Source organism: Aureobasidium pullulans, assembly GCF_000721785.1.
Source record: "Aureobasidium pullulans EXF-150 unplaced genomic scaffold scaffold_21, whole genome shotgun sequence".
Taxonomy (NCBI): Eukaryota; Fungi; Ascomycota; class Dothideomycetes; order Dothideales; family Saccotheciaceae; genus Aureobasidium; species Aureobasidium pullulans.
This window is the reverse complement of record NW_021941041.1, coordinates 372358-395725: the sequence shown is the minus strand read 5'-3', so window position 1 is coordinate 395725 and position 23368 is coordinate 372358. Positions and strand designations below refer to the sequence as shown.

At 50.5% G+C, this 23368-nt stretch overlaps 12 protein-coding genes across 12 annotated transcripts; 5 read left to right on the top strand and 7 right to left on the bottom strand.

Annotated features, from left to right (window-relative positions):
* Positions 1 to 12: 12 nt before the first annotated feature.
* Positions 13 to 1550, bottom strand: M438DRAFT_280576 (putative MFS transporter; the record flags this gene model as incomplete). The annotated part of the gene is made up of 3 exons (XM_029901173.1): positions 13 to 424; positions 475 to 1006; positions 1058 to 1550. The coding sequence occupies 3 exons, from the start codon at positions 1548 to 1550 to the stop codon at positions 13 to 15; spliced, it is 1437 nt and encodes a 478-aa protein (XP_029757271.1).
* On the top strand, positions 1389 to 3993 carry M438DRAFT_102119 (uncharacterized protein). The gene has a single exon (XM_029898639.1). It carries the CDS (start codon positions 1878 to 1880, stop codon positions 3957 to 3959), a length of 2082 nt encoding a protein of 693 aa, XP_029757270.1. The 5' UTR covers positions 1389 to 1877; the 3' UTR covers positions 3960 to 3993.
* On the bottom strand, positions 3932 to 6119 carry M438DRAFT_303376 (DUF1446-domain-containing protein). The gene is made up of 3 exons (XM_029902158.1): positions 5829 to 6119; positions 4221 to 5783; positions 3932 to 4164 (listed from the first exon to the last, which is right to left on the bottom strand). The coding sequence occupies exons 1-3, from the start codon at positions 5942 to 5944 to the stop codon at positions 4029 to 4031; spliced, it is 1815 nt and encodes a 604-aa protein (XP_029757269.1). The 5' UTR covers positions 5945 to 6119; the 3' UTR covers positions 3932 to 4028.
* Positions 6120 to 6302: 183 nt separating this feature from the next.
* On the top strand, positions 6303 to 8026 carry M438DRAFT_377120 (tannase and feruloyl esterase; the record flags this gene model as incomplete). Its single annotated transcript, XM_029908708.1, has 2 exons — positions 6303 to 6347; positions 6581 to 8026. 2 exons carry the CDS (start codon positions 6303 to 6305, stop codon positions 8024 to 8026), a joined length of 1491 nt encoding a protein of 496 aa, XP_029757268.1.
* Positions 8027 to 8117: 91 nt separating this feature from the next.
* Positions 8118 to 8624, top strand: M438DRAFT_102089 (uncharacterized protein). Its single transcript, XM_029898638.1, has one exon. The coding sequence runs from the start codon at positions 8210 to 8212 to the stop codon at positions 8495 to 8497; it is 288 nt and encodes a 95-aa protein (XP_029757267.1). The 5' UTR covers positions 8118 to 8209; the 3' UTR covers positions 8498 to 8624.
* A 1668-nt stretch (positions 8625 to 10292) lies between these two features.
* On the bottom strand, positions 10293 to 11498 carry M438DRAFT_399528 (NAD dependent epimerase/dehydratase family protein; the record flags this gene model as incomplete). Its single annotated transcript, XM_029909421.1, has 2 exons — positions 11395 to 11498; positions 10293 to 11341 (listed from the first exon to the last, which is right to left on the bottom strand). The coding sequence occupies exons 1-2, from the start codon at positions 11423 to 11425 to the stop codon at positions 10293 to 10295; spliced, it is 1080 nt and encodes a 359-aa protein (XP_029757266.1). The 5' UTR covers positions 11426 to 11498.
* A 772-nt stretch (positions 11499 to 12270) lies between these two features.
* M438DRAFT_280637 (uncharacterized protein) lies at positions 12271 to 12786 on the bottom strand (the record flags this gene model as incomplete). The annotated part of the gene is made up of 3 exons (XM_029901176.1): positions 12271 to 12630; positions 12686 to 12703; positions 12760 to 12786. The coding sequence occupies 3 exons, from the start codon at positions 12784 to 12786 to the stop codon at positions 12271 to 12273; spliced, it is 405 nt and encodes a 134-aa protein (XP_029757265.1).
* Positions 12787 to 13179: 393 nt separating this feature from the next.
* Positions 13180 to 15184, top strand: M438DRAFT_348438 (uncharacterized protein). Its single transcript, XM_029906148.1, has 2 exons — positions 13180 to 13971; positions 14202 to 15184. Exons 1-2 carry the CDS (start codon positions 13452 to 13454, stop codon positions 14774 to 14776), a joined length of 1095 nt encoding a protein of 364 aa, XP_029757264.1. The 5' UTR covers positions 13180 to 13451; the 3' UTR covers positions 14777 to 15184.
* On the bottom strand, positions 15185 to 17518 carry M438DRAFT_348436 (DUF254-domain-containing protein). Its single transcript, XM_029906147.1, has 2 exons — positions 15946 to 17518; positions 15185 to 15871 (listed from the first exon to the last, which is right to left on the bottom strand). Exons 1-2 carry the CDS (start codon positions 17473 to 17475, stop codon positions 15446 to 15448), a joined length of 1956 nt encoding a protein of 651 aa, XP_029757263.1. The 5' UTR covers positions 17476 to 17518; the 3' UTR covers positions 15185 to 15445.
* A 244-nt stretch (positions 17519 to 17762) lies between these two features.
* On the bottom strand, positions 17763 to 19507 carry M438DRAFT_348435 (uncharacterized protein). Its single transcript, XM_029906146.1, has one exon. It carries the CDS (start codon positions 19321 to 19323, stop codon positions 18016 to 18018), a length of 1308 nt encoding a protein of 435 aa, XP_029757262.1. The 5' UTR covers positions 19324 to 19507; the 3' UTR covers positions 17763 to 18015.
* Positions 19508 to 19790: 283 nt separating this feature from the next.
* Positions 19791 to 22005, top strand: M438DRAFT_280389 (uncharacterized protein; the record flags this gene model as incomplete). The annotated part of the gene is made up of 2 exons (XM_029901160.1): positions 19791 to 19842; positions 19904 to 22005. The coding sequence occupies 2 exons, from the start codon at positions 19791 to 19793 to the stop codon at positions 22003 to 22005; spliced, it is 2154 nt and encodes a 717-aa protein (XP_029757261.1).
* Positions 22006 to 22293: 288 nt separating this feature from the next.
* M438DRAFT_377114 (uncharacterized protein) lies at positions 22294 to 22924 on the bottom strand (the record flags this gene model as incomplete). Its single annotated transcript, XM_029908707.1, has 3 exons — positions 22294 to 22342; positions 22399 to 22551; positions 22767 to 22924. 3 exons carry the CDS (start codon positions 22922 to 22924, stop codon positions 22294 to 22296), a joined length of 360 nt encoding a protein of 119 aa, XP_029757260.1.
* Between the last annotated feature and the right edge of the window lie 444 nt (positions 22925 to 23368).

Below are 23368 nucleotides of genomic sequence, written 5' to 3'. Positions count from 1 at the left end.
AGATAAGCAAGCTCAATATCTGAATAGCCTCTCCACGCCCTCTCGTCTCAACGTCCTGTTCTTGATCTTGTAGAAGAACAATAGGGAGATGCAGCCAGCAGCCACAAAGAAAAGCAAGCCCGCATTTACCCAATGACCAGTAGGGTATCCCTTCTTCTTCTCTTCCGCCTTGTAAATCCAGACTCCCGTGATCTGTCCCGGTGCACCAAAAGAGATGTTCAAAGCAATAGCTAGTCCAGCCGCTGCAGTACTATGCAAGTTGGACGATAGCCATCCCAAAAGAGGTGGGATGCAGGAAAACGAACCGGCAGCAGCCACGATGAGGCAGCCATATCGAGCGTTGTATGCGTCCGGTGGAAGCACAGCAGAGGCTAGGAAGCCAATGGCTCCTACTGTGGCGAAGATGGCGGAGTGAAGAGCTCGACTGTGAGTGGTCAGTATCTCGAATCTTCTCCATCGCCTTGGTTTACTTACGCATCAAAATGGTCGGCAGACCAAGACACCAGAAGCGTCACCACATAAGCCACTGCATACGGCGGAACGGTCATCAGCTGCGCCGTAAGGTCTTTGAAGCCCAGACCTGCAGTGATGGTTGGTGTGAAGAGGGACAAAGAGCTAAACGGGGTTGAGATGCCAAAGTAGATGGCATAATGAGCGTAAAGTCTCCAATCGGTCAGTGTGACTTTAGCATCCTGCCAAGTCATACTCTTACTGCCACCGTGCGAGCCTTCGAGTTTCAATCTCTCTGCAGCAAGAGCTTTTTCCTCAGGGGAGAGCCATTTGACAGTCTCAGGATAATCGGGAAGGAAGAACCATACCAGTGGTGCCGACAGCAATGATGGCAATCCCTCTAGGATGAATAGCCACCGGAATGCTGACAGACCACCGGTACCATTCATATGGCCAACGCCGTACGCGATGGCTCCTCCAAAAGCACCTGCCAATGTCGCCGAAGCCAAGATAAAGGCCACTCTTATCGAGCGCTCATCGGTACGATACCAAAATGCTGAGAAAAGACGTTAGTTTGTATTTCCCAATGGGATCCGGATTCTCTTACTGAGGTAGTACACAAGACCGGGAAAGAGCCCTGCCTCGAACACTCCAAGCATGAAACGTAATGCTGTGACTCCAGCAAAATTATGGACACCACCTAGCCCCATGGTCATGACTGACCACGAGAGCATCAAGAAGGCAATCCATTTGCTCGGAGAAAGTCGTTTGAGGAAGTAATTGGATGGTACTTCGAAGACCATGTAGGCAATCAAGAATACCATCAGCGCGATGGTGTATTGGTAGGCCGTCATGTTGGTCTCGGAAAGCAAGTCATTGTGTGTCGAAGCATTCAAAACCTTAGCATTGCCGATGTTGGAGCGGTCGAGATAACACAAGAGGTAGATACCACAAGAGATGGGTAGGATCCTCAAATCCTGCTTCCAGACAAGCTTCTTATCCTCGGGACTGCCGCCTCTGGTGTATGCTTGTTGTGAGCTGCCGGACTCAACATCGTTGATGAACTCTGGTCCGACATCCTTCTCGTTGGTGTTGGTCATGGTAGAGGAAATGAGATGGAAAGTATGATCCGGGGTAAATCTGGGGAAGACGCTCCCAGATATATACACTGATGTTCGACCAGAAAGATCGATGCCGAATTATCCAGAGGAGTTGTTGAGAGATGGGAAGAGCAAACGAAAAGATACGTTGTCGGGCGCCGGCCCCAACCACCGCTTCTGTAGGATGCAGATCGGACCATTTTAAGCGCTGGTGTAACCCCCGCAGGACCCCACATAGACGATCCTTCGGACCCCACAGCCGATTGTCTTCCCCATATCTGTCCTGTCGGCCCCTACGACCGTCGACCGCTGCTGCATCAAGTCAGCATGCAAACTACTAACTGCGATCGGTGCTATCACCGGAAAAGCAAATGCGACCGACTACAGCCCTGCACATCCTGCAACAAAGGCGGGGCACAATGCGTCTACACTGACCGGGCAAAAGCGAGGGCTGTGCGACCGGATGAGGTGGACCGACTAGAGAGACGCCTCGCTCAAGCTGAGAACCGGAACAAGTCACTGGTTGCTGAACTATCGAGAATCAGATCTACCGGTCCGCCGAGAAACGACGAGAACGATCGAATTGACCCGGTCCAGGAGCCCGAACCGTCCGACTACTCAGTCAGAAGAAGTGATGTCGCAGCTCAGGTCTCTATCTTATCAACAAGTGCTGCTGGCGAACGGCAATACCTAGGCTCTACGAGTGGTGTACTTTTTGCAGATCTAGTGAGAGCGAGCGTTGATGCCCCTTACTCGAGGCACCCTTCACCACCAGGGACGATACACACAGTCGATTCTCCTGAAACTTGCGAAGACATCCCCGCCAATTTACCACGAGAATTACCACCGGAGAAACTGGCTCGGAAGCTCGTACAAGCTTATCTCGATCACGACTTTCTCTGCTACCCTTTCCTTATTCCTTCTGAGATACACAGGATGTTAGAATGTCTCTACAGCTCAGGAGTGTCGAGTCTGACACCTTATGAGCTGTTTGTTGTGGATATGCTATTTGCGATCAGTACAGCTCAAGTTTCCAAGTACGACTGGCGCCAATTGCCTAGCGCAGAGAGTCATCATGCCAGAGCGATGGCTACGATCGGGAATGTGCTTCGTTTAGGAGGACTGCAAGCTCTGCATGCCATCTTGTTACTTTGTCAGTACAGGACCGGAAGTTCAATCCAGGATAACTCGGGTTCAATGTGGCTACTAGTTGGCATAGCAGCTCGTATATGCTTCGAGATGGGCTTGCACAAAGAATCAGTCTTCCAACTGCAGGGACCTGGCCATGACGATGATACAGCTAGGCGTTACCTGCTGCAGGAAAGCAAAAGAAGATCTTTTTGGAGTGTCCTTTGTATGGACAGGATAACTTCACTTATCCTTGGAAGACCTTGTGCCATTCGGGATGAGGATTTTGATCACACATGTCCAGATACAGATAAAACCATCTCAATCATGCCCAACGCAGCGGAAGAAGCGGCAAGACCATTCGTGTTCAGACACATTGTGTCTTACCGGCTACTTTGCGGACGGATTGTGTCTGCTCTCCATCGGAAAAAGGCTCCGAATGTCAAACAACAAGACGTTTTACGATTGCGGCAAGAGCTCTGCGAAGACCTGGACCGATGGAAACAGGAAGTCGAGGACCTGCACCTCGAGCAGAATATTCAAAATTCTTCCTTATCCTCTTGTCATCTTTCGACGGAGTGGTACAATATGCTGTACTCCAATGCGATGCTAATCCTTTGGCGTCCCTCGCCACTCCTGCCTGACGTCTCGCATGATGCGGCATCCTTGCAGCACATTTTTGACTCTGCAAAACAAAGCATTACAATTTATGCTAGTCTTCACAAATCTCGCAAGATCAACTATAGCTGGATCACATTGCAGTCTGTCTTCCTGGCCGGTCTTTCTTATGTCTACGCATGTGGTCGACACTTCCGCTCACGTTGGCGCAATCCTTCTGAACCGTCGTTGCAAAAAGATCCAACGACAATTGAAGTCGTCAATGACACGAGAGCTTGTTCAAACGTGCTAGTGGCTGTCTCTGAACGGTGGAATGCGCTGCGTAACTGCCACGAGGTCTTTGACCGTCTCGCTGATGCTGTTTTGAGTGATGCTATCAAGCTTCAAACAGCTCAAGCTCAACAGATGGTTCAGCCAACCTTACAGCCTGCAGTAAATAACAACAGCTTTGCTGGAAATATTATGACGGTAACTCGAGACACGACCACCTTCTCGCCCCTGGCTGTGGACACGGAGTTCTTGCATTGTTTCGATGACCTGCAGCATTTGTATAACACGCAGCAAATCGAAGACCCGATCATGGAGTTGAGTCAGGATTGGCTGGGATATCTAGGAAATGAAAATGAATTTGCGGAGTCTGTGTATCAAATGCCTGGATACTGAAAGTTCATAGCACAATCAATATCATAAGAGGAGCGACATCTCCCATATTTCTTGAACGACGAACAAAACTTAGATTGTTCCTCTTTGCAGGAATCTGATCGGGATGTTCACGTGCTTGCTTCGCAGATATTCCCCAACGCCCTTGCCTAGTCCGTCAATGCGTGCGCTTGAAGCAATACCTCCGTCGAGGAAATCCATGATGCGGCTGTTGGACATCAGCATCTCTTCTGTGAGAAGACCTAAAATTAAATCAGAACTTACAAGTGCACTGCAAGAATGTTTGGGAACTCGCATCGCTCGATACTGTGTCCGGCATAGTCATCTTGCAACAATTCCTTTAGTTTGTTGACTGTGAGCAAAGATTGTAGCCAAGGATACTCATCAGCATGTCGGACAAAGAAGCCAGCGTTAGAATTATTTGCTTTGTCGCCCGATCGCGCATGTACGACCGCGCCCAATGGTCGTCTCTCGGTTGGACCAAAGCTCTCCAGATCGATTGCGGCGGCCGTCTCGGAAGATGGCCTTTGCACTGGATAATGCTGAGTTCTTCTCGGTGGAGGGATTGATATTGTTTTCCCAGCGACTACAGCTTCGTGGTTGATGGTAGCTTGCGGGATAGTTGCTGGAAAGATCTCATAGAACTGCTTTGGCTCCATGGTGCGGAAATCCAGGTTCATGTGGTAACCAGGATAACTCTGCATACGCAGTGAATACAGCGGAATCTTAAACTTCTCTGCCGCGATATCTTCTTTTCTGCGTGCTTGTGCAAATACTCGTAACATCACAGTGCCAGCTTGCTGCGAAGACGGGTTGTCGACTTGAGTTCCGTAAAGCTCGGCCGAAAACTTTGAGAACTTGCTGCCGCTGAAGATACTTTGCAGTTGTTGCTTCATCATTTGTGCCTTTTCTTGCACGTCGAGACCGTTGATGTAGTATGTCGTTTCTGCTTGCCAACCTCCGGGAGCTGCCACCATGACCTTTGTAGTCGCTGGCGGCGGAAAGCCTTTACAACCAGTGATCGAGACGCAGTTTTTGCGACCGGTCTCTTCGATTCGAATACTCCCAATATCGGCGACCACGTCTGGATTCAGGTACATTTGTCCCTGCAGCTCGTATAACAACTGAGAGGTAATGTTAAACTTGTTGACTACACCATTCATAGAATCCGGCTTTGTAATATAACAGGTTCCAGACGGCGTGATCTCTGCTATCGGGAAGGCGAGATCCACCAGCTCGGAAAGAAACTGTTTGAAGCCGGAGAAATTTGCGCCTGTTGCGTATGGACCGCACTCGATGAGATGACCTGCTATCAATGCTCCAGCAAGCTGATCATAGCTTTGCTCAGACCAGCCATACCACCAAGCTGCAGCACCAACGACTGGCGAGGCATCCGTGACGCGACCGCAGATTACGATATCAGCACCTTCTCTGAGGGCTGCGACGATACCCCATGCGCCGATATACGCGGCAGCGCAAGTAGGTTCAAGGTCAGGATCCCAATCCTCGAGCAGTTGATTTTGATGATCCAAGTGAGGGAACTCGAGGGCTCTTTGACCAGATTTGCCCTGTTTCAGCAGATAGCTCACATCATCTCCCAGGATAGTCGCTACCACCAAGTCGTGGCCGCGGCTTTGACATAGCTCCTCAACCTTACGAGCAAGTACTGGTGCGTTCATTGCTCCAGCATTGGTGATGATCTTGGTCTTTCGTTCGGCAATGTCATCAATGCACTCAGTCAGTTGTCTAAGAAACCCAACATCATAGCCAAGCTCTGGATCTTCTGCCTTTCGGATCGATTCCCAGGCTATGTTCATCTCGGAGAGCCTGAGTTCTGTCAGAAGAGTAAACTCTCACAAGGTGATGACATACCAGTCGCCAGTGATGACATCAACATCAGCTTCTCGTACCATGCGAGCCATAGCATGCGGCGCATCTCCAGTCGCGCCGCTGCAGTTGCCGATTCGAAGGTGTCTCTGCGTTGGCATTGTCAATTCGCTCAGCCTGCAAGTTGTTGCTCTTCCTGAATTTTACAGCAGGGAGACATTGGCTTGACATATATCCAAAGCAACGTCCGGTTATTTCCGCCCGGCGGCCTACTACATTCGATTCATGTTACGCACCACACGCCTTCGACAGGCGGCAATGGTATCACGATGTGGTGGATAAGTGATCATCGAGGGCCGAAAGGTTCGGAAAGGACGATGGAGGTCATCGGGCGTCGGCGCCGAAAAGCCTCTTCTGTCCAGCCGACAATGACACGGTGTGGAGACCCCAAGCCGGGAAAGAAGGTGACATTCTTTCCTTCCTTGCTACCAAGACCATTTAATAAACTTTCTCGTCATCATGGCCATGGATGTGCACGGCTGTCCATCTTCCAAGCCAGAGAAGGTAGACTTGCGCGTGAAGATGAGCGACATTTGCCGGCCTGAGAGCACAGCCCGAAATTCACATAAGAGTCAAGGTGTACCTTGGAAGTCAAGCCAGGTTGCCAGCGCTACAATTTCACGATGAAGACCAGTGCCATTACCGCCACTCTTGGTGCCGTTCATGCCACCAATGCTCTACTCACAATCAGGAACAATGATTGTGCATCCTTCACACACAATCTCACTCTTGCGGAGAACACCAAAATCTTGAACACTACCTATCACGCACCTCACACCGTCAACATTACTAGCGGTCAGCAGAACATCTACAACAGCCATGGTTTTTGCGAAGTCGATGCAACAGTCCCATACGGCAGAAATTCCACCTTACACTTTTCAGTCTACTTGCCAGATGCATTACCCTACAATGGCCGCTTCATGGCCGTCGGTAATGGTGGAATGGCCGGAGTCTTGGATAAGACAGCCTTGATGCAGCAGCTGAACTCTGGGTTTGCGTCTGCCGCTGGAGATGCTGGTCATCTGGCTAGTTTGAACAACGATGGCTCGGGAGCCCCTGATACGTATATACCTTACCTACACAATCCCGAGGAAGTCCAAGCTTGGATTCACGATGCCATCGCTCTCTTTGTACCATCTTCCAAGGATTTGATCGAAGCTTATTACTACAAAACTGCAGCCTACAGCTACTACAGCGGCTGCTCTACAGGAGGAGCTCAAGGTTTTGCTTTGGCACAATATCACCCAGAACTTTTTGACGGCATTATCGCTGGCTGTCCTGGCAACTGGTACTCTCATCTGGCTCTTTCCTTTCTCTGGAACGCGCAACACGCCGTAGAAAACACATCGGCGTACCTTCCACAGACCGTACTGAATTTCACCGGTCAAGCAGTGTTGGAAGCTTGTGATGCCCAAGATGGCGTCAAAGATGGGGTGATTGGGCATCCACTTAAGTGTAACTTTTCGATCGATTCTCTGGCTTGCAACGCTACCCAAATACCACGCAACAACAACACTGTCACTTGCCTCACTCCGGATCAGATTGTCGCGGCAAAAGCAATTTACGCTGGACCGAAAGATTCCGACACAGGGGAAGTACTCTATCCCGGGTTCGCACACGGCTCGGAGATCCAATGGATCTTACAGGAGGGCTCACTCTCCCATGATTTCTCAGTTCCGATCCTCCAGAATTTGGTCTACGGTAACCTCAGTTATAACGCCTCAGCCTTCAATTGGACAAGCGATGTAGCAGATGTGGATACAAATGCTGGAGCTTTCATTGATGCAATCAGTGCGAACCTCACTGCTTTCCGCGATCGAGGCGGCAGATTGCTCGTCTATCAAGGCTGGGCTGACCCCTTCAATGCCCAGACATGGCCGATTCAACACTACGAGGATGTTCAATCTTTCTTCGACGACGATATTTCGGACTTCTACAACGTTTTCATGATACCTGGCGGTGGACACTGTGGTGCTGCATCGTTCTACCCTCAAGTGCCCGCGACATATCACACAGTACCTGCGTTAATGGATTGGGTTGAGAGAGGAGAGAAGCCTGAGGAAGTGTTAACTACAAAACCCACAAACGGAGAGACAAGAAGCAGAAAGCTTTGCGCTTGGCCAAAGGCTGCGATTTATGTGCAAGGAAATACCGACGATTGGAAATCATACGTTTGCGAGTAGCAGCTGCTCAACCGCGACGGTAATTGGAACAACAGGACTGATCACACGCGATCAATAACTTGAAGGGAAATATTTTCATGATTTATCGAAGTTTCGAGTACCAAACATGCGCAAGTCTGCGGACCAACCTCCACACTTCTCCTAGTTTTCTGCTGCGACTACAATCACCAGAAACTCAGTCCCATGCTATTGTTGATGATGGTTTGTTTCTTTTTCGAAGTGTGGGCAAAACCAGAACCGATGCCCTGCTTTACTGCGTTTGCTTACTTCTCCATTCTATTCGTCTTTCTTACAATTATTCGAGCCATCTACAACGACCCTCGCTTCAGGCCAATTTGGGTCATAAAAATTCCAAACCCATGCTCCTGGACAGATTCTGGTGCAAGATTGGGCTCTGCGGCATCGGAGGCAGCAGCGCGAACACTGGAGCCGAGCTTGCGGGAGGTGATGATACTACCGCCCGTATCCTGACCACTGCTCCAAACTTCGATTTTCCATTGATCACGCCAACTCCCTCTCTAGAGATTTCTACTAGTCGCTCGGCTGCCGCGGTGGTTGCCCCAGCTCATATGGACGTCGGAGAAATTGGGAAACCGTAAGAGACGGATTTCATCACCATCATCTGATCATAAAGATCCGTGAGAAGACCAGAGGTGTGGTTCTACGCCAGATCCAAATCTGAAAAGCACTTCTGGCACTGCGTATGAAAGTTCCGGTAGAGCCGCCATGGTATGCATAGGTGTGCTGAAGTTGTTCGGTTTGCGAATTTGCTCGTGGCGTCTTTTCTCAACATGCATTTCAAGGAAGAAAGTTCCTCAAACCACGGAACCACCTCAATGTATACTCCTTTGGCTTTTTGTCCATATGGTGTTGGGTGGGCTGCTAATTACCATATATCTCTGGCACCTTTCAATCGATTTGTCCACCTTATTCGAGGTTTCACCCTGCCATCGCAGTTCAACCCTCCCCATATTTCTTTTCTCACACACTCCGCTTATGACCAGACCAGCCATGAATGACCTTACGGCTTTCCCCAAAGCCCTCGGTCTTGTACTCTTGCTATCATCATGCGTTCAATACACTTCCGCCGCAGCCATCGCCATCGCCAGCACTGAGAGCAGTCGTCTTGTTCACCCTGCCGACATCACCGACAGTCATGTCAAACCCACTGAAGTCGTAGATCTTAGGTCAATGATTTCTGCTGCTTCTTTGGATTGGCCTATAATTCCAACAATGAATCCTGACCTCGTGTCTTGGCTTGAACGCAAAAGGTCGTCCTCTACAGCTTCTGGTCAGCGTGCCGCTTCAGCCACGACGGATATGCCTTCCAAGACGGCTACCGCAAGCTCTGAAGACGCAGTTCCCTCCGACGATCTCGTCACTCGCACGATAGCTACACGATGGCCGGATTCTTTGTTCGATACCAACCTCCCTGTCCCACGGCCATTGACAGAAACGCCCGAGTATGTGGTAGTCACTCTGACTAAGAATCATATTGCCGCGGAGCCAAGGACCACAGAAGCCATTTCTACCTCAGGAGCTGGTATCACAACCATTGCATCTTTTGCTCCAGGGATCGAGGTCATGACTACCACGATAATCAGGGAACCTTACTCATGGCCAAATCCTATTATATTTCCGCCTCGACCACCATGGGTTGACAAAGAAATTACCGAGATAATCACTTGGACAAAAACCCACTCGAACACTGCAGGCGCGACCACCGCTACTGCCAGTCTCTCTAGCAGTGTAATTTCCAGCAATACAGCCAAAGAATCAACTACCCTCGACCTCACCGTCAGTTATCGATATTACCCAAGTACTGTAACGCATTCGCCATACGTCTATGGTGTGGGACGAACGACTTATACCCGAACATATACCCACACCGAGACTTTGAGTATTGCGGCATCAAAGACATCAAACGCTAACGATGACTCTTTTTCCAACATCGAAACAGTAACTGCCATCACAAATTTCAACGCCGCCATCTCTGATGCCATCATCGCTTCCACCAATACTCCTACTCCTGCTATCTCAATCTCAATCTCACTGGCCTCTGTATCCGACATCCCCACCCCTACAACATTCGCAACCCAAATCCAGGGGGAAAATGCAGATACCGATATCGCGAAGAGGACACTGCCGCTTTCAACCCTCTCGAATGATGAGTGTTAGATGAGTTATGTGCTTTCGGTGCTTCAGGGTGGTGAGGCTGGTTCGGGGTCGATTGAGGGTGGAGGACAGATGAGTTTTGTTACTGGTGCTAAGACTGTTCGTGGTTGAGAGNTTCAAATGCAGATTTGTCCAATCCTTCTCTGTCGGCGAGGGTCTCCCAAGCTTTCTTGACCTCAGGCTTCTGTGCCCACTTGGCAAGATCGATTTTACCTTCCACCAGAGATTTCTTCGTGATCGGAGCGTCGACTAGACCGCGATCAGCTGCGAATTCGGAAATAGGAGGTGTATCCATAAGTGGCATGAGAAGTCCATCGTCGCCGAAATCGTTTTTGAGATCCTCATCCGTAAACATTTTATCCGGAATTTGCAGACCGAATTTAGCAGCGACTCTAGGCCACAAGTTCTGCCAAGACTCTACATCGCCGTTCACGACATTGAAAGCCTGATCAGCAGCTCCAGGTGCAAAAGCGGCCCATGTGTTGAATTTCGCATGCAGAGTTGAGCTCGTCAAACTGTCGAATTTGGTGTAGAAGTGTGGAGAGCCTGGCCAGATGAAAGGTTGCTTCAACTCCTTGGTTATGGCGGCATAGATGCCCACTGCAGAGACCAAGTTCATGAAATTTCCTTTGGCGACGCCGATGACATCGTTGGGGTAAGTGACTGTCCACTGCCAGCCATTTTCTGCGGCGGCCTTGTGTAGGATTTCTTGCTGGCGGTAGTAGAAGTTCGATGGGTAAGAAGGGTGTTTAAGCCAGGCGTCAGATTCTTGCATTGGGTTTTTGGGGACGCCGAAATGGACGCCGTATTGTTTGCAGCCTGTGGTTAGGATAAAGCGTTTGATGTTCTTTGCGGCTCCGGTGATCTTGAGAGCAGAAATGAAGTTTTGGAGCATATCTCCGTTGACCTTCGTGGCTTCATCTTCATCGTCTTTGGCGAGGTAGGCGGTGAAGAAGACGTATTCGGCGTTTATGTTTTGAAGCTCTTTGGCCATTTCCTGAGGGTCGGCTTGGAGGTCGAGGTGGGAGTGCTTGACACTTGATGGGTAGTCTTCCTTCTTGCTGCGAGAGAGAGCGTAGATGTTGGACCATGTCTTTGTATCCTTTGCGAGTTCGAAGACGATCTCGCGGCCGAGGATGCCTGGAACATGGTCAGAATGCGTTGGACGCGAGTGAGGGAGATCAGCTACTCACCAGTAGCTCCGGTGACGATTGCGTTAGGCATGATTGAAAGGGTTCTGTGTTATCGTAAACGTAATTGATAGTTGTTTACGAGGGATTGATCTCACGATTGAACAATGCGAAGAGGGTTGTATTTACATGTCCGAGGAAGCATTTTGTAAGCATGACGTAGATTCGACGTGGGGTGGCTAATAAGAATCGATCAGGGTCCTCGGATCTGATGGATGGCATTTCAAGTGGTCGATTCTGCCTTCAAGATACTGTAAGAGTAAAGGGGAGTAGGAGTGCGAGAATACATTTGGGCGGGCCATCTAGTCAATCGCCCAGAAATCGATTCGTGATTGATGTGAGAGTATAGCAAAAGGAGTGTATGATTGATCTTTTCTTGTGCTATTTAAGAAGAAGAAGATGCAATCTACCTCGACTAAACATGATCTTCAGTGATTTTAAAAGAGCAAGACAGTATCTCATGGACATGTGGTCAACTGCAACTGGTCTGCCCAGGCTCGTTCAGGGTGTCTTCATGGTCTCTTCGTGATCTTGCTAGAAGCTGGTCTTTGGCATCTGGTAGGCAGCCCGATCGGGCGGCTGCATCGATTGAAAACTCGACCTCAAGTGCGAAGAGTGGCGTAGGCGGCTGCAGGTGACCATGGAGGAACAAGTGTAAAGCGCCGTGCTATACCAATAATCCGATGCATGCAGTTCATGTCAGATCAAAGGTGAGAAGCGTAGTGAGTGAGATCGTGCGGTCGTAAAGCCGTGAGGACGTGAGTGTGGAAGATTGGTGCAGATCGTATCATCACTTCTTGTCGCCGCCTTTTGTTTGGGTGAGAAGTTCGTTCAGGAAGTGGTTGATGAAGCTCTCCTTTGGTTGTTGCGCTGTATGAATCAGCTTGTGTATGCGGCAAGATAATGGCCATCTCTTACGCTCTTTTGCAGGTTCGTTGGGCTTGTGCTGCGAGGTGTGTAACGGATCGGACTTGTGCAAAGGGTCGGACTTCTGCAGCGGGTCTGCCTCATTCTTACGAAGACCGGCCTGTGTCTGAATCTCTTCCCAAAGATGACTTCCAAAGCCTGGTCCTTGTTCTGCTGGTTGTAAGTGACTGGTGTTGGAGAATGACTACGAGATGGAAACACACTCTCGATGTTGGTGCCTCCCTCATCTCCCTCCAGAGGACCGTGGCGGAGGCGATGGACGCCCTTGTGGACTCTGCGGACACCCTGATGGAAGGTGTGACTTTCGAGGAGCTATTCATCCATGTGTCAGTGGCGTTTCGGTTGTGCGAAAATAGACGGCGCATACTCGTTTGACTAGCCATGCCTGTGTGAATGTCAGTGATTGAGTGGCGACGCAGAAGAATATGTTGTGCAGCTAACCTCGACGACTGCTACCCAGGGAGCCATGTTGATTGCGACTGTCAAGATCAGGCAGGTGCTCGATCGCAATAATGAATTGTTCGAGCCTGAGTATTAGGAAGGAAGGTGCGTGCTTCGATGATGGCTACGGAGATAATGGACTTTCGGGAAAGGCGCGCGCCCGGGCAGGGAAAGTGCAGCCGGCGTTTGACATTCTTTCGTGCCTCTTAGCACAGCACACGACTACCCCAATCTCAGCTGCTGCAATGCACGAAGTTGTTCAGTCTTGCACCGTGTCCGCAGAGAGTCTCTCGTATGTCGGCTCTCTTTGGACTCATCGTAGAAATGGTCAGCCTTCCTGCCTTTCTGCGGGTAATTTCCCAGACGAAGCTCGGGATAAACAACAGCCGACGTGAGATGCGAGATGGAGGGGCCTCCTGCCCCTCGGTCATCGTCATGTCATGTTTCAGACTTTACACTTTTGAGCCTCGAAATTGAACAAGTCGATTGAGACCATCGCTCTCACTCACACTCGGTATCTTTATCCTTTGTCGCTTCTAGTCCCTTCTATCAGGCTCTCGCCCGCGCATACGACTATATAACTTCAGCCGCCGCCCGTCAAGTTGGCTCACCCACGTTCGCCCCGGCGCATCCGCCTACTTGAGAAGCAACAAAAGTTTCTTGAACGACGCTCCGCCAGTATTAGGCGCGCCATGGCTACTCGCTCGGCTTCGACTCAATCGCTTTCATCAGAAATGCCTTCTGCCTTGCCTCAGTTCCTTCGACAGGACCGATCGACCCTCATACATAACTTCAACTATCTCGAAAACGACCAACGCGATCGACTATCCGAACAACACGACAATCCAGAGCAAGAGTCGGAATGGGCCCGCTTGACAGGCAACGACATCGCTATTCGCAATCGCTACATCAATGTTGAGCCTTTTGCCAATAATCGTATCAAGCTGGCTGTCGCTGAGGGTTATAACGATTACATCAACGCATCACCTATCGCTCTGGGCCCGCGCCGATACATTGCCACTCAAGGTCCGAAGAGCACTTCTACATCTCAGTTCTACCGCATGCTTGCCCAGGAGACAGGCCGGGATACACCTGCCGTGGTCGTCATGCTCACTCAGACCCATGAGGCCGGCCGTGAGAAGTGCTTCAAGTACTTCCCCGATACCCCTGAAACACCGCTCGAACTCCAACCAGACCCTGAGATCAACGATGGTAAGTGTCTCGCACTCGCAGTTCAACATGTTTGAGACTATCGCATTGCAGAAAGCTATCCCACTCGGTGCCTTTCTCCACTGAGAGCTCGTCTTGTTGGACGCTCTCAGCGGAGTGATACATCGAACGCGGTACAACTCTGCATCGCGATGGCCTCAAACATGCCAAACTATCTTCAGGAGAGCAGTATAACGCATGCGGATGAGTCATGCTAATCGTACTTGCAACAGGTTTCGAAGGCAAAGTCGAGCTCATTTCAGTAGAAGAGGATGCCACAAGTCGCTGTGCCATGCGTCACCTGAAACTGCATTACAAGTCCGCCAAAGCTGAAGAAGATCAGAATGACGACGAGGACTGGAAGGAGAAGGAGATTTATCACCTGTTGTTCGTGGGATGGCCGGATTTCTCGGTACCGGAAGGCGAGAACCGCAACGCCATGCTTAAACTCATCACAAAATCCGCCGAACTGAACAAGCCACCGAATGTGCCAACCCCTGCTGAATTTCCACCTGCACTCGACCCTGCGTCTGAACCATCGGCAACAGCCAGTCCTCGCATCATCCATTGCTCGGCCGGCGTTGGCAGATCAGGTACTTTTATTGCTTTGGACTTCCTACTCGCTCATCTGGAACGCGGCAACCTCGATTCAGTCCCTGACGATGTCGACCCTATCTTCGATACTGTCAATGCCATGAGAAGACAGCGCATGATGATGGTCCAGAGCGAGGCCCAATTCTTGTTCTTATACGACGTTATGCGTTTGGCATGGTTGGAACATCATCGTGCCGCAGATGCAGAGCCTTGAGACCAACACGGTGCCACTTGATCAGACACATATTCCAACATTCACAAGCTCGATCGGGCAGCCACGGGGCTGACTGATCGGATCAGTCGCAGCTATTATGCCATCTCGAAGACGAGGCAAGGACGCACTGCAACACTGTACATATGCAGAATACTTTCTCCAGCGCGCTGGCCACCATCGAGAGCCACACCACTCGCTCCACACATCGCACCTTTATGCCATCACAGAGCTACGCACAGCTGGAATACACGGTTTACAGCGGCTATGAAATATTCCCATCATGAGGCGATGATCTAAAGAAGACACCACGGTAGCTAGCAAGTAGATGAAAGTCCATTAGATTGACGCTGCAAAGCGCATCAAGAAGCACATCTTTCCAGAAAACGGTTTCTTCCCCTATGCCTCAATTGTGATCTTCAGCAGATTGTATCATCTGTTGCCATGGTCTAGCAAATAGTATCATCTGTTGCCACGCTTTTCTTGCATATAACATGATGAGATTCCCATAAAAACAATCTTTCACAGCAAGATACAATATGCCAATCCCGCCAGATTACAAGCACAGATAAAAAAACCCAACTCTCACTTCCTGCACCACGAAAAGGAGAAATTCGATATTCTATTCTACCGGAAAACGTCAATCTCCACCTCGGATCAATCTCTTCCCCTCTAAAACACAGCACCACCAATGATAAACACCCTCTCCTCCTCCCTCTTGACCCACCTCACAACCTCCTGCGCCGCTTTCGCCAAAACCGCCCTCTCGACTCCACCCCCCGCGACAGCATAAACCTCATACTGCCCCGTTTCCCAGCCCAACGCCACGGCATCTCTGGCGCAAGCGTAGTGGACTTTTAAATGTGCGGTTTTGTTGTGGATGCTGGTGTGTAGAGCGGAGTATAGGGAGACGAGACGACGGTGGGGCACCAGGGATGTAAAGTGTGGGGAAAAGGACGGGCAGAAGAATTGGACGTTGGGGCGGGATTTGTAGATGAAGTGGAGGAGGGGGGAGGAAGGGAGGATGGAAGGGATGGAAGGGCGGCCGTGGCGGATGGAGGATTTTAGGATTGTCATGCTGTTGTTTTGGTTGAGTTGCTAGAGAGGAAAGATGTGTAAGTGGGTTTCTGGTCAAGAGAGATTGGGAGAATGGAACAGGGGTAGGGGCTTACTTCAATCAAATCGTCGCGCATCTGGCGTAATTCGTAAAAGGCTTCTTTGTCTGCACTGATGAGGATGATGGCTAGTTGATCATCATCTCTGGTCGAAGAAGTCTGCGGTCGCTCTTCTGACACTTTGGCATGCTCGTCGCCAAGGTCCAGGAAACTTACATACATGTACAAGAAACCTGTATTGTTGAATCCGGGCAAACACAATGGGATCCAATTCTCGCCACCGCCGGTTTTGACGCTCCCGGCTTCGAAGAGCATGTTGAAGATGAGTTGAAGGTCTCCCGGGTGTAGAGAGTGTTTTCTGGGTCGTACTACGCTCACCAGTCTGCCTCCTGCTACCATGAGACCGTAGAGAAGATTTGGCGACTTGACTTTGAGAAGGGTATTGTTGATGACTTGACGGTGTGATTTCCTGATTTTCAAGCATTCGAGTGCTGAGAGCAGGGTGGGCAGAGAACCTCTTGTGAAGCCATCGGCCAATGCGCCGAGCAAAACTTCTGTGCCTTGGAGCGGTCGTCGCAGATCCGTAGAAGGTCTGTTTGAAAACATGCGCTGCATGCTGGGCAGAGTGAGTGTTGACAGAATCTGCATGTACAGAGATTCCAGCTGCGTCTTAAGCTGTAAGTCACTCTCGCCGAGTCTGCTAATGGCTGCCAAGTTCAAATGACCCTTGGACAGAATCACGAATCTCGCGTTTCCTGCCGTGAAGCCTCGTAGGTTGTCATTGACGTCCTGATAGAAAGATATAAGGGTCTGGAGTATTCCGATATGATTGGCAATGACTTGGTCATCACCATGTCGACTCCAGATGGGTTTCCCCGCCGATGACAAGATGAAGAAGTGCTTGAGTTTCGATGTCCACGAATTCATCAAAAACTCCTCATTCGTGCCATTGGACCGAAACTCCTCCAACTCATCAAACTCATGATGCATCCGGAGGCTGAAGATATCGTCCTCATCGAAAACATGATCCATTGGGTTTTCCTTTTCCAATTGCGCGCTCAGTGCCTTCCACGCAGGACTTGTAGGGAATGGGTCCCCAAGTAGACTTTCCATCTCACCAGCAGTCCCGACCGTATTGGCGTAGCTGCGTAAACTGCTCGTTTCTGCTGCGTCACTACCGACGCGACTTCGAAACCTGTTAATAGTGGCCGTACTCTGTTTCCTCGACACAGGCCGGCTTGGTGGAGAAAGATTGCGAGATCTTCGGTCTTCGAAATTGTTTGATGTGTGGACATCTGTCAAGGAAACTGCGGTCGTCGGTCGTGCTTGCAAGTTTGGCCGTGAAGCCATTCGTTTCGGCAATCGGATCGAACCTCCAGAACCCCGTTCTTCCAGTAGATCCAGATTGGATGGTCTAGGCGGTAGAGGCGGCCTGATTTCCTGAGAGTTCTCCATCACATCTTCTCCATGTTCTCGCATATCTTTGGCTTCCGGAGATGTCGTCGGCTGGGTTGTGACCTCGTCCGAGGCGTCCTTATCTGCTACAGCCGCTGCATTTGAGCTGCTCTGATCTGGCTCATCTGACATGTTTGATCTGTGTACTGATGGGAATATTAAGCAAGATCAAATCATGGCACTGTGCATCACACGCTCATCATCTGCACCACACGAGACGAACGTGGCTGAGGCTTCCGCGGTGGCGGTGCAAATCCGTGACACATGGGTCACCCTGATTGTGTTCAACAAAGCTCCTTTTCACCGCAAACATGGATGTTCGAATTCATCAATGGCAAAGAATTTGAGACTGGAGGTGACTCTCTTCATGTCCATAGTCTTCGAGCCAGGAACCTCGCACGAGTGCTCTGTTTTGTTCTGAGCGATTTGCTTGATACGCTTGTCGGAAACCAACAACCCGAGGTTAAAACTTCTGGAGCTGACCCATGTCACATTTTTCTACGTGAAGGAGTGTCTCAAGGATACGCAATGAGAGTAAGAAGAGAACGCGGTTCAAGAAAGTTGCCTTCTCACTTTTGACAATGCCTTACATACAGATATGAACGCCTTTCAACCCAAAGATATGGTCAAAAACTAACTCCACGCATTGAGTGAACACAATAAGGGGCTTGTCTATTGCGATTTGCCCTTCTTCTTTTCCTTCTTCTCTGCCTTCTTTCTTGCCTTCTCCTCCGCAGTCACGGGCGCCTCTGCTCTCGTACCTTCGGCTAGCTTCTCTGCAGCCTCGGCGGCCTTTCTTCTCTTCTTGTCTTTGGGTGTTCCTTCGCTGGCTTCCTTCTCATCACGCTTGCGCTTGCTGCGTGCGTTCTTCTCGGTTTGCTTGGCGTTGGTGTCACTTTCGTCTTCGGAAGAGCCGATGAGACCGGGGTCTGAGTCGCCGAAACCTGGGGGCTTGTAGCGCATTCTCATGCCTTTGGGTTGAGGACGGGGGTTGCTGATTGCAGGGGTCTTGATGCTTGCCGCGGCATTCGAGCCAGTGTCGGGATCCGTCTGATATGAAGAGAGGTTGGGGAGGCGGACGGTTTGCTGGAGGTGGAGGGTCTTTGTGACAGGAACTTCCACGGCGGTGTAGGCGTCTGACTTTGATGAAGGTAGCAAGACACGGGCGTTGTTGGTGGGCTCCTCGGCCAAGTTGTAGTCGGTTCCGTTGTGTGAGAGGATGGTTTGGTGGGATTGGATGGCGGAAAGTGAGACGGACTTGATCTGGGATAGCGGTACTGATGAAGGTGCGGTGATGTGCCAGATTTGTTTCGATGAGATGGTGGAGGGGTCGAAGAGGGTGTTGACTGTCTTTGCGAGGGCGGACTTTGTGTTGAGTGCCTTATAGCCTGGTGGAGGAGCAAAGGGTTGGGCAGGAACAATAGCTGCTGCTGTTGTCTCAGATGCGGCCGCTTGTCCAGCAGCTCTAGGCTTTGCGACAGGCTTGTCTGCCTCGCCCATCTCGACATCGCTGTCGCTGTCATCCTCGGAGCTGCTATCATCCGAGACCGAAACCTTTTCCGTGCTCTTTGATGCCTTGCTGGTCATGCTCGTTTTCAATGCCGCACCATTGGTTGTAACAGCAGCGGGTGCCTTCTTGGGAGCGGTCTTTTCAGCCTTTGCCTGTGCAACAGCAGCGTCAAGATCTGCGTCTGAGTCTGATTCCTCCTCGCTGCTGTCGCTAGGGACCGGTGGACTGTTTGGTTCCGTCTCTTTCACCTTGGACGGCTTGGGCTTCTTGGTGTTCTTGCGCTTCTCGGCATCACTCTCGCTACCGCTGCTGTGACCACTGCTGCTGTCGCTGTTCGATCCTTCGCTGTCGCTGACGTTCTGGACTTCCTCGGTATGCGGAGGGGCTTTGCGCGTTGTTTCGGACATCTTGGGGGCCTTCTTTGGCTTCTCGCCCTTCAAAGCGACCTTGGTCTCCTTGATCTTAGGCATGCTGGATGGTCGTGGTTGTCGATGCTAATCAAGCATACATATGCGACGAGCGGTGTTGACGCCCTCGGAGGACTTTGGATTGATATTGAAGAATACTGCGGGATTGCTGGTGATATGAATTCGGTATGCTGCAAACGACTCTCTCGAGACGAGATGTGAAATGGTATGCGACCATCAAAATGTTTTTTCTGGCGGCTTGACCAAAGCTTCCTCGAAAAATGCGCCAAGTCTTTCTTCTCTCCGCCTTGTCTCCGTCGCAAGCCCCAATTTGGAAACCCATCAACCATCTTTCACTTTTTATATCATCCAAATCATATCTTGCTTTCGGACAATATCTAAATCAAGTCGTCTTACAATCCAATCGCCGGATACCTCTGGACTTGATTTGGCTGCCAAAAACAAGAACGTCAGCCAAAAATTCACGGCAGACAGGCCGAGAAGAAACATCGAAAAGAGAAAAGATTATCATGCAGGAAAAAAGAAAAGCCCAGGATGCTTTTCCTGTGACCACCACAAAGAGTAAGTTTATGCGAGTCTTTCCATGTCACAGTAGGTCTACCAATGCTGACAAAATTACCAGCCCGTCTAAGTGCTTTTGCTGCTGCCAAAGCAAAGGCAGCGGGCCAAATAGCTCCCGATAGCCCTTCAGAAGCCAGCATAGAAGCTGCTGCCAATGTTGCTGGAGTCAACCGCAGCAATGGTCATAATGGCGTTGAAACTCCACAGCTGTCAACATTACTCTCGAGTTTCCCTCTGTCAAAATCCCAGGAGCTTGACAAACATGTCTCTAGCGATGATGAGGAAGATGCTACCGACTTTGAGCAAGAAGAAGGCAACAACTATTCCAGTGCTTATAACACGACCTCTTACAAGTCAGATCAACCGGTCAAACTCTCAAATCTTCCACCGGATTCGCAATGTGTGATTAAAGACATACCGGAAATGCTCACTTTGAAATTGGAAGCCGGTGAAACCGCTACTTTTGTTGGAGAATATGATCTACGAGTCAAGTCTGGCTACATTATGATTTATGGTGCTGTACTCAGAGCCGGACCGACAACCCATCGAGTATACGCTCCGTCTACACATGCACTACCCGTAGTTACAGCAAAGGGCGGCGTTGCTGAAGTCGACATCATCTCAACTACTCGCTCGTTGGATGTCCTCAGCAAGATCTCTCCTCTGTGGACGAAACTTTGGTACGCTCAGGCTCAGAAGGACGCACAACAGACCGATACGGAGCCGAGGTCTTTCGCTCTTCTCCGAAGCTCATCAGACGACCCGCTGAAGCGTGCTGTTACAGCACTCGAGGTGGAGCAGGATTGCCAGGTCACATTGAACAGAGTCTTGAGCAAACCGACAGCAACACATCCAAGCTCGGTAATCATGGTTTCCGGACCCAAAGGATCTGGCAAATCGACCATCTGCAAGTGGCTCATCAACACCTTCCTCACTGCATCAAAAGCATCAGCGTCAACTTCATGCTTCTGGTTGGATCTCGATCCCGGACAACCCGAATATTCTGCTCCTGGTCAAATGTCTCTTGTACAGATTCGATCACCTGTTCTCGGACCAAACTACACGCATCCATCTGGACATGTTAGTTCAGCTTACAGAACTATCCGATCGCATACCATTGCCGCCAATTCACCAAGGGATGATGTTGTACACTTCTTGGCTTGTGCGATGGACTTGCGTGACGCATACTTCCGTGCCCTGGAAGACTTTGCTGGAGCTCCACTCGTGCTCAACTGCTCGGGCTGGGTTCTTGGATCAGCAGTGTCCGCTATGATGGAGCTGGTTCAACAATTCCCTCTCACTGATGTCGTGCTTATGGAGCCGATGGAAAGAGAGACTGTTGCCTCTATCGAAGCCACATTACCAATGGCCAAAGTCTTGATGATCCCACCTCGTCACAAACCCGCTCAATCCCGTACAAGTGCAGAGTTGCGCGCTATGCAATCAATGTCCTACTTCCACTCGCTTGCCCCTCGCAAAGGACTTTCCACTTGGACAGACAACACACTTTCCCAACTCCACCCCTGGCATGTCAAATTCAACGGTGAAAACGCCGGCATCTCATCAATAATGTCATACGGTGAGGCGGTCAACCCAGACTTCCTAGCGTCCATCATCGACGGCATGATGGTAGCCATCTGCGAAGTCGAATCCGATGAAGCGTATGCAACAGTACAATACAGACCCCCTCACGTTCCCTCAGCCTCTGCAGCAGAAATGGGAGAAACGATGAACGATCGCATCGGCCGCACACCAGAAGGCCTACCCTATCTCCGTGCCGACAACAGCGGCCTTATTCAACCCCTCGACCCCCGCTTCTCCTCCTGCAAAGGCCTCGCCATCGTCCGTGGCATCAACGTCGCGAGACAGGAAATTCAACTCCTCACCCCCATGTCTGTGAAAGAAATCAAGAATTTGCAAGGATCGAGGACTGTTTTGGTCAGAGGCAAATTCGACAGTCCCGGGTGGATTTTCTTGGAAGATGTGTATAGTGGGAATGCGCAGAGGGTCAAGAGGCAGGAGATGTTGAGTTTGTTGAAGGATAAGACTACCAGGCCGTATGTGGCGCAGAGAGATGCTGCGGAAACGGGATTGGGTTTGGGAGAAAAGGAGTGGAGGGTTAGGCATTTGCCCAGGAACTTCGGCGCGAGAAATGCTGCTTAGAGCGTTTCTTTGTCTGACCGACTGATGGTTGTGTCTGGATGCTGGATGGAACAGAAGAGAAAAGGAAACCTCATTTGTACATATATTTATCGAACCCCTTGAAGTATAGGGAGCCGCTCCTAACGGCTTATGGATTTGCATGGTCTTTTTGTGACCGAAAAAGACTCATGAATTGGAAACATCGCGTCTTCCACCTCTACCTCGACTTCAACCTCCTTGTGATGTGATCGTCACCTCTATCACAACACCTTCATCATCTTCGCATCTCTTTGATGCAACATACACCATCTACTTGGTAACCTCGTTGGGAGTAACAGCGAATGTCGGGCGGACGAAACTAAACAAACATCAGTGACAAGTCGGTGATACAGACAATGGTGTGGAAGAACATACCGGTCGCTGTGGTAGACCTTTGTCTCTGCGCCGAGCAACTCTCTCTCACGGGCCTTGTCGGCAAGGTGACGACGGACTTGGTCACGGTCCTCCTCTGCTTGCAGCATGGGGATAAGGTGGATACGAGACCACATCTTTTCGCGAGCGAGTTCGCTGTGAGGCACAAAGATCAGCATTTACTTCTTTCTCAAAATCCAAATCCGGCCAATTGATTCTGTAGATTTTCGTCTGCGCCTCGTATAGCCATTCTCTTCCTGGTATCGCTGCTATACGGTATTCTCCACCTCTTGCGCGTTCTTCCGTCTCTTCCTCTGTTCTTGGACCCGGCTGCTCAATTGACTGGGAAGATTGGAATCGGAGAATCTCACTTTTGTTCGCGGATACCCTGGCCCACACGCCAGAAACCGTAGGTGCAGATGGCGCCGACCATGATGAGGTAGGTCGCGGGACGGAAACCGCGGGCGGGCAAGTTGCGCTTGTATTGCACGGGCTCGTAGCCGCCGGTGGGCGGCATATCCTGAGGCATGGTGGGCGAGTTGTGTGTGGGGGGTATACGGTAGAGTGGGTGGATAATTGACGGATGCGATTGAGAAGGCGTGGGTGGGATTGTCTATTGCTCGTCGGCCGGTATGCTGACCTTGCTGCTTGCGACGAGAGGTGCAATGTGAAGGCTTGGCGTGCTTGAATCGGTGCTCACGTCGGCGACTCGACATATGACTCGAGCTTAAGAATTTCTTCCCCACCAGCGCAACTGCAACAGCGACGACTTTGCGAACTTCCACACGATCAAGTACAGGAAAATGGAACAAGACGAACGGCCAGCAAAGATACGCAAACTCAGCAGCCATCATGAGCGCGACTTGGCACCTCAGTCGGCGCCTGCTGTCGACAAGGATGCCACCATGCAAGATGCTGCCACTGCTACGGCCCCGGATGCTGGTATTGCACCGACACAACCACCTACCGCGCA

Bases quoted from the DNA above. Each gene is read 5' to 3' on its own strand.
- M438DRAFT_348438 (XM_029906148.1), top strand. From the start codon at position 13,452: ATGGCTACTCGCTCGGCTTCGACTCAATCGCTTTCATCAGAAATGCCT. The intron at 13,972-14,201 runs GTAAGTGTCTCG...TACTTGCAACAG, and splicing joins AGACCCTGAGATCAACGATG to GTTTCGAAGGCAAAGTCGAG.
- M438DRAFT_348435 (XM_029906146.1), bottom strand. From the start codon at position 19,323: ATGCCTAAGATCAAGGAGACCAAGGTCGCTTTGAAGGGCGAGAAGCCA.
- M438DRAFT_102119 (XM_029898639.1), top strand. From the start codon at position 1,878: ATGCAAACTACTAACTGCGATCGGTGCTATCACCGGAAAAGCAAATGC.
- M438DRAFT_303376 (XM_029902158.1), bottom strand. From the start codon at position 5,944: ATGCCAACGCAGAGACACCTTCGAATCGGCAACTGCAGCGGCGCGACT. The intron at 5,784-5,828 runs GTATGTCATCAC...GACAGAACTCAG, and splicing joins GATGTCATCACTGGCGACTG to GCTCTCCGAGATGAACATAG. The intron at 4,165-4,220 runs GTAAGTTCTGAT...GATGTCCAACAG, and splicing joins AACATTCTTGCAGTGCACTT to CCGCATCATGGATTTCCTCG.
- M438DRAFT_348436 (XM_029906147.1), bottom strand. From the start codon at position 17,475: ATGTCAGATGAGCCAGATCAGAGCAGCTCAAATGCAGCGGCTGTAGCA. The intron at 15,872-15,945 runs GTAAGCCCCTAC...TTTCCTCTCTAG, and splicing joins TGCGCGACGATTTGATTGAA to CAACTCAACCAAAACAACAG.
- M438DRAFT_102089 (XM_029898638.1), top strand. From the start codon at position 8,210: ATGCTATTGTTGATGATGGTTTGTTTCTTTTTCGAAGTGTGGGCAAAA.